The sequence below is a fragment of the Castanea sativa genome, chromosome 12, assembly GCF_040712315.1.
Source record: "Castanea sativa cultivar Marrone di Chiusa Pesio chromosome 12, ASM4071231v1".
Classification (NCBI taxonomy): Eukaryota; Viridiplantae; Streptophyta; class Magnoliopsida; order Fagales; family Fagaceae; genus Castanea; species Castanea sativa.
In genome coordinates this window covers 9,321,566-9,336,708 of record NC_134024.1, presented here as the reverse complement: position 1 = coordinate 9,336,708, position 15,143 = coordinate 9,321,566, and the positions used below count along the sequence as shown (strand labels likewise).

The window sequence follows — 15,143 nt, the reverse complement described above, 5'->3', positions numbered from 1 at the left end:
GAATAAAGCCTTTTCCGTCTTATAAACCTCTATGTAATGAGTTTGAGCAGATTCCTCAAACCCAGTTTAAAAGATTTTTTTTTTCATAACTAAATGTGTTAGTTATAGGTGATATTGATATTTACTATGTTATTGAAGTGGTTACCACTCATATTCAATCTGACATCAATTTATACGCATTTTAATAGCAAAATAGATAAAAACATTAACATAATCCTTCTATCAAAAAAAAAAAAAACATTAACATAATTCTTAAGATTTATATAGAAATATTTTTTCAATACCCACCTTTTTGAGAAAAACATATCATCAGTAGAACATGTTAGGTTTTAAAAGTTTAGAACAATTGGCAAACCGTAAGCACAAACTTTTCTAGGTATAGATCTTAGATTCTATAGGATTTATTAGACATTGCTCAAGATATTACAAGTCAGAACACAAGAATATACAAGCTATAGAATGAAGAATTCGAAACAAACCAGGTTCGACCGATTGAGAACAAGGTTCGACTGATTGAGAATTGCATCTGCAGAATTTTAAGTTTGGCCTATTAGCCCAAACTTGTCCGTTTGAAACCCAAATCGTGATCTACTTGTTGCAATATTTAAAGGACATTATAAGCTAACCCTAGTGGTGGTTTTTAGAGAGAGAAGAGTGCATCTTGTGCCTCCTATTGTAGATCTGGGTTTTTGTACCCAAATCTCTCTCAAGTCTTCTACTGGTGTTATTCCTTGAAGAATCTCAAGATCCGATATTGTAGGAGTTGCTGCCATACAAGATCAACAACTGGTGATCTGAAATCTTTGAGTGGGATCTCAAAGTTATAAGTGTGGGAGCTTGTGTGCTGCAAATCCAAGAGAGAAAGAGTCTGTGGATTTGATGTTTGCACGTGGTTGTGTCAGTAAGTTATTACTAGAGGTAGTAATAGATTTAGGGTTAAATCTTTTATAAAAACTTCAATTCTCTATTAGTGGATTTGTTTATCTTGAGGATAGTTAGGTCAAATCCTTCCTAAGTTTTTATCTTGAAATAGTTCGTTTCATTGGATTTCCTGCATAATCATATCTATGTGTTATTTACTCTTCTGCTGCTGTGCATAATATGATCTTTTACCGTTTAACCTAGATCTCATAATTAGCCTAAGTAAACATTTGGCTACTTCATTAGGTTAAACAAAAGGGAATGTTAATGAATGTCCTAAAAGTATTTGTTAATTATCCATTTTTAGAAACTTTTTATAGGAAAAGAAAAAGTAATTAACTTGTTTGACAACTTTTTATATTTTTCCGTGAAAGTGGTATCAAAATTTCTTTAAAATAATCAATTAATCAATAACCGAAGAGCATTTGTTAACAATAAAACATGTTAGTCAATGTTACCGAATTCAAATAGAAAGTAGATGCAAGACAGAGTAAATATACATGATAAGATAATATATAGACATAACACATTCCAAAGTTTACCTGGACTTGGACGTTTCTAGTAAGAAATAAAAGGAAAAGTAGAGTAATAATTAATAATAAAGATGTCTTCATTTTCAAGGTCTTGACACTTTTTAGACTCTTATTTATATGGATTCAGATCTTCTAGATTTCCTAGGGTACTCTACTAAATAAATTTCTTTAAATCTTAACCATTCTTTAATGATTTAATAGTTTGGATTCTGTCATATTAGCATTCCACTAACAAATATATCATAAGATAATTCTGTCATGTCAGCATTCCACTAACAAATATATCATAAGATATAAGCAATAAGTTTTAACTATAAAACATTATAGAAATAGCATCAAAATGAGTTTTGATTTTTCACCTGATAAGCTACTGTCGTATGTAAAAAATCTGATGGCTAATGAAAAGTTAATACACTACACAAAAGAGCTTTGAGGAAAAACCTCAAAAAAGTATTTCAAGAAATTTTTATAACCTTTTTTTCAGCCATTTAGAGAGATTAGTGTAAATACTAAATAGTTTGTATTTTATATGATGTGGATATAATAATATAAAATCTTAAGTTTCCAAATGAAATGATGCAAAAAGCATAAATTATTACCAATAATTTTTCATTATATATATATATATATATATATATATATATATATATATATATATATATTATAAAAGGTAGAATCTTATGATTTTCAACTTGATTTGGAAGGTCCTTCTACCCAATAAGAAATTAATGGTATATTTTTTGGCTAAGACTAGTTACATTATAGTTCTCTTATACTCAAGTCTCTCCAACTTGAAGGAGGTAGAATTAGATCCTAAATCTCTAATAATTCACCAAGTTTTCGAGATGAAAAAATTGAAAAGTCCTTAGAACTTTCAAAACTGATGAATTTTGATCTCATCAATTTAAATTTTCATGTCTACATGAGTATATTAAAAATGAATAAATAATAATAATAATAATAATAATAATAATAATAATAATAATAATAATAATAATAATAATAATGAAATTTCGAAGTTTAAAACTTTGCACAATTTAAGAAATGACCTAGAACACTCTTTAGGCAAATCCCATTTATACAAAAATGACCTAGAATATTCCTTAGACAAAGCCCAAGTTCTGCATATCCCATTGGGCCTTAAACAAACCCAAGTTCTGCATGGGTTTGTTTTAATGTTGATATTTTCTTCATGTTTGTTCAGATAATGTATCGAAGGATTTATGCAGTCTGCAGCTGCTTTTTAGTTTTAACTTTTAACTATTGCTTATTTTTCAGCTATATTTTTTTTACCAGTAGGCTTCATTTTCTTAAGCAGCACACATATTCAGACTTTAAGGGAACGCATATCATTGGGAAGATTTGGTGAGCCGGTGTCAGCAAAGACATTAAATTGTCTTTTCCTTCAGATTAAAAAAATTCTTGATCAGGCAATAGAGCATGAAAATGGGCGTATAAGTCATTTTGAGGTGTCAACTTGTGTACTATATTGTCCCCTTGAAAGCATAAGTGCGCGCCTGATTGATGTAAAACGCACATTTTTTTTAAATTTAATAAATTAAAAAAAATTTGTTAATGATCAATATAACAATCAAGTGATCAATTAATCATATAAATTACAATAAAACATTTTATATAATTTATATAACATTTATATAATTTTTTTGTGCTTTACAAAATATATACAACCATGATATTTGATGGCCATGATTACAAAACATGGTTGAATCAAAATAGAAGTATAGAACCAAGAAGACAAAGGTTAAAAAGTACTAGAATGTTAAGTAATGTTAATCTTTGTGAGTGTCTGATTTAGCGTTTGTTTGTGTGGTTGTGATTAAAAATTCAAAAATATCTAAAAAGATAGGCTTAGGGGTATGGAAGTACACCACACTGTTAGTTTTTATATATTAAATCAATGGTTTATGTAAAACATATTTATATTTAATGGCTAAAAATCAAATCAGGAATTAAAAAAAAAAAATTTACAAAAAGCTCAAAAAAGCGCGCTTTACACTTAATAAAAAAGCTCAAAAAAAGCGCGCTTAAAGCTCGCTTTTGTGATGGCACTTCACTTTAGAGGAAAAAAGCCCCAAGCGCTTTGCGCTTAAGCGCGCTTTTAACAACACTGATTCCCCCTCCCAATTGGATTAGATGAACAATGGAATTTAGTTCAAGTTATAAAAAGAGACTGAGAAGCTACGATTTCAGAACTGAATAGCTATTCTAAAGATATTAGACTCAGTGATTATTTGATGGGTATTTACATGACCCTGTGCAAGCTTGGGCATGGTATATGTAATTGATTCAATTAGTTGACCTGCCCTGTTTGTTCTTCTTTTGTTTTCCTCTGAAAATTTTACTGTAGCTTTCAGGTCAAAGTAGTTATCATGAATATTTTCACATGTCAAAGTCTCATGTTTAAGATTTGATTTTGTACCTTCAAAATTTCAATTGAAGACTGGGGGGAATGTACTTGGTTTGTTGCCTAGACAAATTAAATTCTGTTATTGGAAATTTTATCTAGTTAAATTTTGTGTTTGTATCAAATTACCTTTGCACTCACTAATTTGCCCGCTATTGTATAATGTTCAGATTTTCACTGCAATGGCATTCACCCTATTTGCTCGAGAGAATGTTGACATTGCAGTTATTGAGGTAAATTCCTTTTAAGCCATTCGATGTCTTCTTTCTGCATTTTTTTTTTCTCTTTTTTTTTTTTGTTTTTTTTTGTTTTTTGTTTTTTAAATGTACAGTGTTGGAAGACTATTAACTTTTTCAGTGTTGCTTCTTGTTGATCTTTTTATTTTTTTTAATTTTTTTAATTTTTTTTTTTTTACTTTATATGCAATTAGAGTTATTCTCTATGGAATTAAATTTATACTGACGTCTTTTTATAACCCAATACAAAATTCTAAGATGGCAATTTTAATATTAACTTTATTTATTATATGTATAACAGGCTGGGTTGGGAGGTGCACGGGACGCAACAAATATTATTTATAGTTCTGGACTTGCTGCATCAGTCATAACTACAATAGGCGAGGAACATTTGGCTGTGCTTGGAGGTTCTCTGGAAAGCATTGCCATGGCAAAGTCAGGAATCATTAAACATGGCTGCCCAGTTAAGTTGTTCTCCCTATGCAATTCTTACGCGGATTAACATGATCATATAAACCTGATAAAGCTATGTTCTGATTAGTTTCAATCTTTGGTTATACTGCCAAGTACGGTTTCCTTCTCTACATGTTATACTTGCAAAATCTTTAGAACAAAATACACAATGGGCCCCACCTCATTGATATCCTTGGTAAAATGTGACGATTGATTATAGCTGTATCACCTTTTTCTGGCCTGGTTTTACGTCATTCTTTATGTTCTGGTTTCGGCACATTAGGTTTCAAAACTATGACTTATGGTCTCTCCCAGGATATTTTTTCTTCTTTAATGCAATTTTCTTGTTCTGCATTATGGTTACCTGAGAAAAGCATGGGGAATTTGAATAAGTACAGAGCATGAACAGGAGCAAGAAGAGATATATGTTGTAATGAAAACCTCCATGGTATAATATAATTCATGCAGCTTCAACATGTTATTGCTTAAGCAGACTAGACGTGATGTTGTTGTTGTACACTGTCCATTTCTTCTACTCTCGTTAATGTTTAATGGTGTCTTGAAGTGCCACCCAAGCTTATGATAATATGCATATTGTTTTACATTAAGGCTGAAATAGTATTTTTGACTGAGATAACTATCTAAAGATGGATTCTCTTGGAAGTTGTGCTCAATGATATGTTTTGTGATGCAGTGGCTAATTTGATTTGGTTGTATTGTTAATCCCATGATTTTAAAGCTAGCTTAACTCTGCTAATTTGGTTAATGTTTTTCAGTTGGTGCTGGGTGGGCCTCTCCTTCCACACATTGAATGCTTTCTACGGGATAACGCATTGTCAATGTCTTCTCCCGTAGTATCAGTATCTGATGCTGGAAATCAATGTACCATAAAAGGTATTAGCAGGATCAATGGTAGACCTTACCAATCTTGTGATCTATTCATACAAATTGAGAGGGACTTTAAGCTGGTATGTTCTTGAAGCGTTATTTTCTTAATACCTTTGGACCCCCCCCCCCCCCCCCCCCTCTTTTTTCCAGTATTAAGCATTCTGTAATATCATGTTTTTTTCTTCTTGAGAGTGGTACTTATGCAAGTTTTAATTACTGGCCATTTGAAATTTTGAAGAACTTATAATTATGTTTATCACGCAGTTCCTTGAGTTACTGGATGTGAAACTGTGCATGCTTGGAAGTCACCAACTTCAAAATGCAACTGCCACCCGTGCAGCACTCTGCCTTCGTAATCTAGGTGAATTTTTATGTGTGCTATAGTTTGTTCTACTTGGACTCAAAAACTATGGAACTTCCTTTGACTTTTAAAGTCAAGAAGTATTTATGGGGATTTCTTTTTCCCCGTCAATTTAGGATTTGGTCTCAAACCTAAGATGGATATGCCATGACTAAGGAGAAATAGTTTTTTTTTATACCTACGCAAGGTACTGATAGTCTTAGCCCTTCGGTTGTCTTTCATGTTAGCCATTTGGGACTTTTACTGCTTTCCCATAAATGCTAACCCCCTGTGATCAGTAGAAGATTACCTCTTTCTCTTGGTTTGTTTATAAGTTCAGAGTTTCTGTGTGGGAAGCAAAACTTTATGGTGTGAGCCAAGCACTGGTGAAAAGAAAAATAGTGCAGCTGGCTCAAAAAAAAAAAAAAAAAGTTTATGATTTTTTTGAGCAATCTTTAATCAAGTCCCTTTAATACTTTTATGGATACTCTAGGATGGAGAATTTCAGATGGATCTATTACGGCTGGTTTAGAGCGTACATTCTTGCTTGGAAGAAGACAAATTCTAACATCAAAAGAAACTGAGGCACTAGGACTACATGGAACAACGGTATTGCTGGATGGAGGTTTGATTCTCATGCTCGCTTTGTTACTCATTTCACTATTCTGAATGAATTGAGTTGAGTATTTAACCTGTAAGTCTTACTTATAGTAACCATACAGTGTTTCACTTTTTTGCATGTTGGTATTGTCCTGAGGACATTGTCTTTTACTTAGTTATATATTTATTTTGATTTTGCAGTTGTCATATTCTTTTGAATGTTTGCAAAATCTTCTGGGCATTGTAGGAGGAATGTTTGCAAAATCTTGTGGCCAATCCATATAACAAATTAATTATCAAATAGAAAACAAAACTCTCAGAGTTCTTTGAATGTTTTCCAGCCCACACCAAAGAATCTGCTAATGCTTTGGTGAAGACAATAAAGATGACATTTGGAGAGGCACCATTGGCTCTTGTGGTTGCAATGGCAAGTGACAAAGACCATGTTGGATTTGCAAGAGAGTTTCTTTCAGGTATAGTCCCTTGTTGGATTTTGTTGTCTGTTACTAAAAATGACTTTATTACTAATGTTGGAGGGTAAAATGAGAACATGAATTGTTTTTATGTTATCAGAACCCTATCTCCCCCTTCCCATAAAAAGTAGCGTTCTTATGTCAAGATGTGATGGCTCCCTCTATTATTTTGTGGGTACCAAGTGAAGCCCCCAAGGCTTAATTTACAGGAGGACAAGAACTAGATTTATTAAAAATTTCAGTTCTAAAACAAATTAAATAATTCTAAAAGAAGGCTCAACTTTATGTGCATGCCTTTGCTATAGGGTCTATTTGGATTAAGTGGTCTTAGAAAAAAGTGACTTTAGTACATGTTCTTCGGCTCTTCTGGGTGGGTGGTGAATGAAGAATCCTAGTTGTTTGTACCTTATCTTATTCGCTGTGTAGCTTTTAACACAAATTAACCTGAAATGTGTGGTGGTGGTAGGCTAACACAAATAAGCAGTTTTGTGGAGCCTTGGAGAGTCCTAATTGAGACTTAACCACATTTTTTCTGGTGGAGAATTAGAAGTAGTCCTTCTGACAGAAGCTGACATTGCTGGAGGCAAATCTCGAACAACTTTAGCTTCTTTATTAAGAGATTGTTGGATCCAAGCTTCCAAAGAATTGGGCATTGATATTGCCCATGATGGCACGACAAAATCCAGGGAAGTGTTCAGTAATCTATTAGTATGCTCTGCAAGCAAATTAGAAAATGGAACCATATTAGCTGCTGAAAGTTCATTAATGGCTTCATTGAAGGCTACAAATCAGATCCTAAGAGAAAGGACAGGTAATCAGTCAGGCATTATTGTAGTCACTGGATCTCTGCATATAGTTTCGATGGTATTAGCTGCTCTCAGTGGTTAAGGCAGATTATTTATGATGTTGCTTTGAGTAACGGTTTCTATAGTTGATTTTGCTGACGGAATATTGTAGTAGGTGCAACCCCTTTTTAATTTGAGTGGGAAATAACGATTCTTATAAATTCATCATCTTCACCTTCGCTATGGAATTTTTTATTTCAATATTTAGATTTTTTGAAGTTTCAAAAATTTGAATTCTTGTGAATCCTGTTATGTCTTTATAGCTATTTGTTAAACGGTATTTTAGTTACTTGGGTCCTAGAAGAGTCTTTGTAGCTAGGGCTGGACAGGGCAGCCAACTAGGTCACCAATGCAGTTAGATTGTTCATCCAAAAATACTTAGATATATATTGAGATTTTGCATACCACAAGAACATGGTTGTTAAAATCCCAATTCAAATTGTAGAATTTTCAATTCCTACAATCTTAGAATTGTTGAACAATTCAGATTGCATTGGGATTCATAGGATCTAGATCCAAATTGTGATTAGTTGCATTACAATCCCATATATGATCAGTTGTGAGTTGTGGAATATGTGTTAAAAAATATAAAATTTATTCTATTTGGACTAAACTCTTTAGTTTTGGCCTAAAAAGTAAAAATGAAATAAACATTAAAAATTATAGATATGAGCCCTAAATAAGCAATATGAAAAGCATTTAATGCTTTTTAGCATGTGTAGCAAATCTAGAATTTGTGAAATATATATATATATATATATATATATAAATTAATTTATTCTTTTATTAAAATAAGTTGGTAAATTACATGGTCTCTCTTTTGAAGTTTTACAAAATGACACTCCCTTCCAATATGGACAAAAAGAAACTCATCCCTTGAGATTTATATAATTGTAACACATAAGTTCATACCCTCTTGTTTTTTGATAATTCGAAAGAAGGGATATTTGAAGTTTTGAACCCTAAATATTTTCGTTTGAAATACTAAGAGATGCTAATCAATTACGCTACAAGACTCTTAACTATACTCTTTAACATTGTAATAACAGAATATTCTATTTTTGTCATTAAAAAAATCATATTTGCTAGAATATATAATGATTTTATACGTTAGATTATTAGAACTCTAATTAGGGTATACCCTGTTATATTCCAATTACCTCCAAGCAACGACCAAAAAAGAAAAAAGAAAAAAAGGTTGGAGTGTTATGCCATAAAACTCATGGGGGTATCATTTTTTATTTTACCCATAGTTAGGGATTTTTCAAAAAGAAAGAAAGAAAGAAGATATATATATATTATTGTTTGGAAGTCACAATACGAGATAGCTTGTATTTATACAAACCACAAGGATAAGTGTCATTTCTTGAGACAATTACGGGAGCACTTTTCTGTGAAATCACATTAAAATTGGTGTTACCCTAAATTAATTGATAAAAAGAATGAAAAGCATATAGGCATATAATTCTGCATATCGGCAGAATTATGGGCTGGCTATTCGTCACGCACTCCATAGGGCATGGGATTTGGGTAGAATTATTTTTGAATTTGACTCAATCATTGCCATGAACTTGATTACTAATTGAAAAGATCCTTGTATGGATCTTTCTATCTTGGTTCATGATTATATAGATATTATTTTCTTATATTTGTACTTTGTAGTCCTTAATAGATTTCGTTAGCTTGTAGGGGCTTTGTAAGGGCTTTGTAAGGTGTTTATGCCAATAAGTTACTTTCCTTATAATCTATGACTTTGATGAATCTTGTTTATAGGCCAAAATGGGCTTTTGCCATTTTCACGAAAAAAAAATCAGTATGTTGCTCCATTTTTCAAACTAATTAGGGAAATGTCCCTTTTTTGAAACTCGATTTTTTTAAAATTGAGTTAAGCTCTATAACGACGTTTCAAGGAGCCTATAGTGATGTTTTTAAGGATTTATATCGGCGTTTTGTAACTCGAGCGAGTTATAGGTAAAAAAAAGAAAAACTTGCATGTAACTTGATTTCATGAAAGTCGAGTTACAAAACGCCGCTATAGGTCCTTAAAACGTCGCTATAGGGTTCTAGAAATTTTTTTTTGAAACTCGATTTTGAGAAAATCGAGTTTCAAAAGAGGTGCATTTTCTTAATTAGTTTGGGAAAAGGGGCATTTGCCCATTTTTTTTGTGCGAAATGGGCATTTGCCCATTTTCGCCCTTGTTTATATAAGTTTCATTTATTTTGATCCTTAGGGCATAGTCCTCAATTTATTTGGTGTTCAAAATATTTACTTAGGCTTTGATCCATTTTACCATACAAAGTAATTAACCCATCCGTCTCTGCACTATTTAGATTACTTTTTGGAATCGATATATACTGTTTTCAATGGAACTTAGAATAATCATGTATTACTTTGCTTCCTATGATTCGATGGCATTAGATTTCATATAGAACTTAGTCCGGTTAATCTCTATTGTTTTATAAAGAAAAATATAATGTCATTATTTTATTTGAGCGTATAAAAGAGTAACTTTATAGATGATCCTTATTGAATTTAAACTTTTTTGTTTTTACTATTGCTTGTGACTTCATACTACGCCTCCCTGAATTTTTTCGCTTCACATGTTTGATTTCTATTAACATTAAGAACGAAGACAAACTAATTAAGGATTTCATAATTCTAGGTATTGATCAGAAAAAAAAAATTCACTGTACTGGCTGGCCTAAAGACTAATAGGATTAAAACTAAAAAATCTGAAGAAAAACTAAAAAAAAAGAAAAAGAAAAGAAAAAGTAGAATGTACAATCCACATTTGAAGTATCAAAATATAAAAAAATTTAAATGCAACCTTGGGTGATAATATCATTGATAATTAAGTTTAATATGGGGCCAACTAAAACATAAATATTCTGAAGAAACTTGCTTATTTATGGAATTTGGTACAAGCAATTTATTTAAGGCAATTCCAAGATATGCCACACAATTTTTTTTTTTTTTTGAGGAAAAAAAAATGTACACATAATCTCATCCTACTATAATGTTAAAATCAAGTGTGATAATCTAAATTAAACTTCCACTGCAACATGGATGTGAATTCATGAATAAGAAAAGCATGTAAAATCATAGGCACGTCACACACGTAATCTTGCACAAAGTTTTTTCTTATTGTTGAGGCCTACACAAAGTAAAATAATAGTCATTAAGTTGAAAAATTAAAACCAATTCAAGAAAACAAATAGTTAGAGATATATCTAAATTGAAATTTTGTTCACAAACCATTTAGCGAAAGTGCAGTATTCCTTAGTCTTGAAACATCCTTTGCAATCTTGCAACATTCACTATCATTGTCACGTAGAGCCAATCATTCGAGTTGCTTATTGTCCGGAAATACAGATGTCTCCAGGAACGGTTCAGCATCAAAGAGCCACAAACTCCCCAAAACCCCACCATGAATCCAAGCCCCATACCAATATAAAGACATTTCAGGAATTCATCTTCATCTTCTTGATTGTTTTTACTACCGCCTTTAGGTGACTTGGCATTTGGTTCCACATCTCCTAGACACTTCGGTGTAAGTGGAGGGCCACAGAGTGCAAGATTGCCAATGAATCCAGAAGGGTTAGTGATCTGGATTTGAGTGCCTGTTGGAATTCTTCCCGACAATTTGTTATATGACAAGTTTAGGAAACTCAGAAAATTAAGATCAGCGATGCTAGCAGGAATTGAACCAAAAAGTTGATTTCTCGACAAATCCAGGGATTCTATTTGTTTCAAACGACCGATCTCTTTAGGAATTAGTCCTGTCAACATGTTTCCTGCTAAGTTCAATGTTTTCAATTCTGTAAGGTTGAAAATCTCTGCTGGAATTTCTCCAATTAATTTATTACTTGAGAGATCAATACTTCTCATTTCTCCAAAATTCTTTCCATAGACATAAGACTGTCCTTTCCAACTAACAATTGTGTTGAAAACATAATTGCTGCTGCCCCCGGAACCAATATTAAATGTAACTTGAGTGCCATCTATATTTGCACCAGCAGCTATATGAGTACTCATATTATTTATATTTTTAAAAGCCATGGCAGTCAAATTATAAAGGCATCGTGGAATATTTCCTGAAATATTATTTTGAGACAAGTCAAAAAATTGAATATGTGCTAACCGACATAGTTGTAGCGGTATGCATCCATGAAACTTATTGGAATGAAGGTCAAGAATGATCAAAGATAATAGGCTTTCTCCCATCCCAGCTGGTAGCTTTCCCGAAAATGAATTGTCTCTCAGATTTATAAATGACAACTTTGTGCAATTTTGTAATGACAATGGCAATTCTCCCAAGAAGTTGTTGTTGCTCAAATCTAATACTTTAAGTTCTATCAAAGAGCCCACAGAGTCGGGAATTTGTCCAGAAAAATTATTGCTGGCCAAATTTAGAACTCTTAATTCTGGCAATTGACCGAAACAAACATCAAGGCCTCCAGATAGCTGGTTGTTTGAGAGATCAAGGTAAATCAAGTTTTGCACCGAAGTGGAGCATAGAAAATTATTTAAAATCCCCGAAAACTTATTGTTGGAGAGATTTAAGATATATATGGTATTCTCAAGTGGTTCATTTGGCAACGTGCCCCTAATTTGGTTGTAGGAGAGATTTATAGAAAAGGATGCAATTTTGTACCAAAACCACGAAGGGATGGTATCTGAAATTCCGTTATGGGAGATATCGAGGTATCCAAAGGGTGGCTGAGTTACTTGAGTACGTAACCATTTTGGGAAATCAGGACCCAAGTTACAAAATGACAAATCTAAGGTAACCAATTGGAAAGGGGGCACCCAATCATTGCTGAAATTAAAAGTCAAAGAATTATGAGATAACGACAATTCCACTAATTTGGAAAGATTTGAAAAATGTTGTTCTGAGATTTCACCTTCCAAAAGATTGGAACCAAGATGCAAACTTTGTAGCGCAGATAGGTTTCCGATGCTTTTTGGCACTGACCCCTTCAATTGATTCCCATCTAAAAACATGGTTGTTAATGAGTATTGCACACACCCAGACAAGTTATGGATGAGCTCTGCCAGTTGTCCACTGAGTTTGTTGTTCTCTATACGCAAAGTCTGTAAAGCACACATGTTACCAAAGAATTTTGGAATGCCTCCTTCAAGTTGATTCTCATAAAGAGAGAGAACTTTAAGAGAATTCATGTTACCGGAAGCATCTGGAATTGAACCTCCTAACTGATTATCAGAGAGTTCAATCCAAACCAAGCTAGTACTATAGTTGAACAACCACGGAAATATTGATTGAGTGACACGGTTAGTAGAAAGATCAATTACAGTGAGAGATTTGGAAAAGTTGACATGAGGGAGAGATGAGAGATCGGTGACAGGAGGAAGATCACAACTTTCCAATATCAACTGTGATAGTTTCGGGAGATGACTCACAACTTCCAGCCAATCATTGGCTACACTGAGATTTGTGGATGTTAGGTCAAGGTTTTCTATTAACGACAAACGAGAGAGCCATTCTAGATTTTCAACAATTTTCAAATCATTATCATGGAGATAGAGATTTTGCAAGAGTGAGAGGTTTCCAAGTTGATGTGGAATCGGTCCATTGAGATTGGCCGAAGAGAGATCGAGGTGTTTTAAATTACTGAGAGAACCCAAAAACTTTGGAATATGGCTTTGATTGAAATCATTGTAACTGAGATCCAGAGAAGTCAAATAAGGCAACTCAAGTAATGAAGGACTAATCATACCTCGCAAACCATAGGAATAAAGGTGTAGCTCAATTACATGGCTTGTTTGGCTGTTGCAGTAAACTCCATCCCAATTGCAGCAATTCTTCTCATCTTCACTCCCCCACGAAGAGAGCCTGCCCTTATGGCCTTCAACAAAGCCTTTTTTGAACTCAAGGAGGGCTTGTCTCTCCTTCTCTATGCACAAAACGCTGCCATTTCCAACACCTGAAGTGAATCCAAGGGCTGGTTTCAAATGTAGGAAAAGCGTTAAAAACGCATAGAGAAGTTTTAGGGACCTTCCACCCATGACCTTTATCATCGCCTATGAAGAGCAATTAAAATTAGCTAGGATCAAGAAGAGAGGAAGCACAGCTAGAAAATTCTGTGCAACAAGAATGTTTCCAATTACTTAATAAGCTCTCAGTCTTAGAATCCCCAGCATAATAAACTATTTATAGCGATAGCTCCATGCAAAACATAAAAGAATAATAAATAATAAATAATAAAAAAAGATTAAACAGGGGTAAAATTCAAGCTGACTCTCTAGGATGTGTTTGTTTAGAGGGAAACAAGGTGGTTGAAAAACTTTGGAGAGAAAATAAGAAATTTTTTTTTGAAGTGTGTTTGGTTGGATGGAGAGGAGAAGAAGGAAAATATATGATGGGTCCCAGGTAAATCTCCTCGAAGCTCATCAAAAAGTTTTTTTTTTTTTTTTTTTTAATGGAGAAAAAATTGAGAGGGGAAAACTCATAAAATGAGCTTCTAAAAATACCTCTGTCGTTGGACTTCACCTCCAATGTGTTGACTTCTCTTTTTTTCTTTTTTTTCTTTGATTTTATTCTTTCTCGGTTTACTAACGTGCTTGGCTTCTTCTTTTTTTTTTCTTTGATTTTTTTTTTTGTTTTTCTCTGTTTACTAACATGCTTGGCTTTTTTTTTTTTGTTTACTAACGTGCTTGACTTCTTCTTCTTCTTCTTTTTTGGGCGCTCGTTGTTTATTTTCTCATTAATTTTGGTTGGTTTTTGTTCTTTTTTTTAGAAAACAGTTTTGGGTTAATTTCTTATGCTAGCTTTCTTTTTTTTTTTTTTTTTTTAAAAAAAAAAACTTTAATGAAGTGTCCATCTATACACAATTTTTTAAAAGTATAATGCGTTACTTTTTGTTTTATTTAATAGAGACATAATGGTAAATTTATACAAACTTTTTTTTAACCAAACAAAAAAGTTTTTCATCCCTCCACTTTTTCACCCTTGCAACCAAACACAAATGAGAGAAAATAAAATCTTTTCTATCCTCCAACTTTTCCATCATCTCTACATTTTCTATTCTCCCACTTTTCCATCATCCTAACCAAATGGACCCTTAAAGTCTTTGATCTCATTCTTTTGTCAGCATTCCATTAGTTGGGTTGACGGAAAATACGAGTTGTTGTTGCAACCTCTTATGGGCAACCAGACTTTAATACTTGTTTTTTTTTTTTGAGAAAAAAAAATTTGGCAAAACCACTCAATTTTGGATTTTCTTTTTTGAAAAATGCTAGAGTTACAAACTATTTTACATTATTTTTTACAAATTGTAGTTGTTGATGTGATGAGTGATTATTGGGAGATAAAAAAGTATTGTCAATGATAGGCTTAGATGAAAATCAATAAGAAATTAATACATCAATAGTTTGTGAAAATGTTTATGTTGGTAGCATTACTCTTTT

At 32.8% G+C, this 15,143-nt stretch overlaps 2 protein-coding genes across 2 annotated transcripts; one reads left to right on the top strand and one right to left on the bottom strand.

Annotated features, from left to right (window-relative positions):
- The first annotated feature begins 2,615 nt into the window (after positions 1-2,615).
- Positions 2,616-7,757, top strand: LOC142620144 (dihydrofolate synthetase-like). The gene is made up of 9 exons (XM_075793559.1): positions 2,616-2,619; positions 2,733-2,923; positions 4,050-4,112; positions 4,417-4,578; positions 5,345-5,536; positions 5,721-5,817; positions 6,290-6,421; positions 6,738-6,869; positions 7,402-7,757. Exons 1-9 carry the CDS (start codon positions 2,616-2,618, stop codon positions 7,755-7,757), a joined length of 1,329 nt encoding a protein of 442 aa, XP_075649674.1.
- Positions 7,758-10,548: 2,791 nt separating this feature from the next.
- On the bottom strand, positions 10,549-13,844 carry LOC142620965 (receptor-like protein EIX2). The gene is made up of 2 exons (XM_075794287.1): positions 10,971-13,844; positions 10,549-10,869 (listed from the first exon to the last, which is right to left on the bottom strand). Exon 1 carries the CDS (start codon positions 13,752-13,754, stop codon positions 10,995-10,997), a length of 2,760 nt encoding a protein of 919 aa, XP_075650402.1. The 5' UTR covers positions 13,755-13,844; the 3' UTR covers positions 10,549-10,869; positions 10,971-10,994.
- Between the last annotated feature and the right edge of the window lie 1,299 nt (positions 13,845-15,143).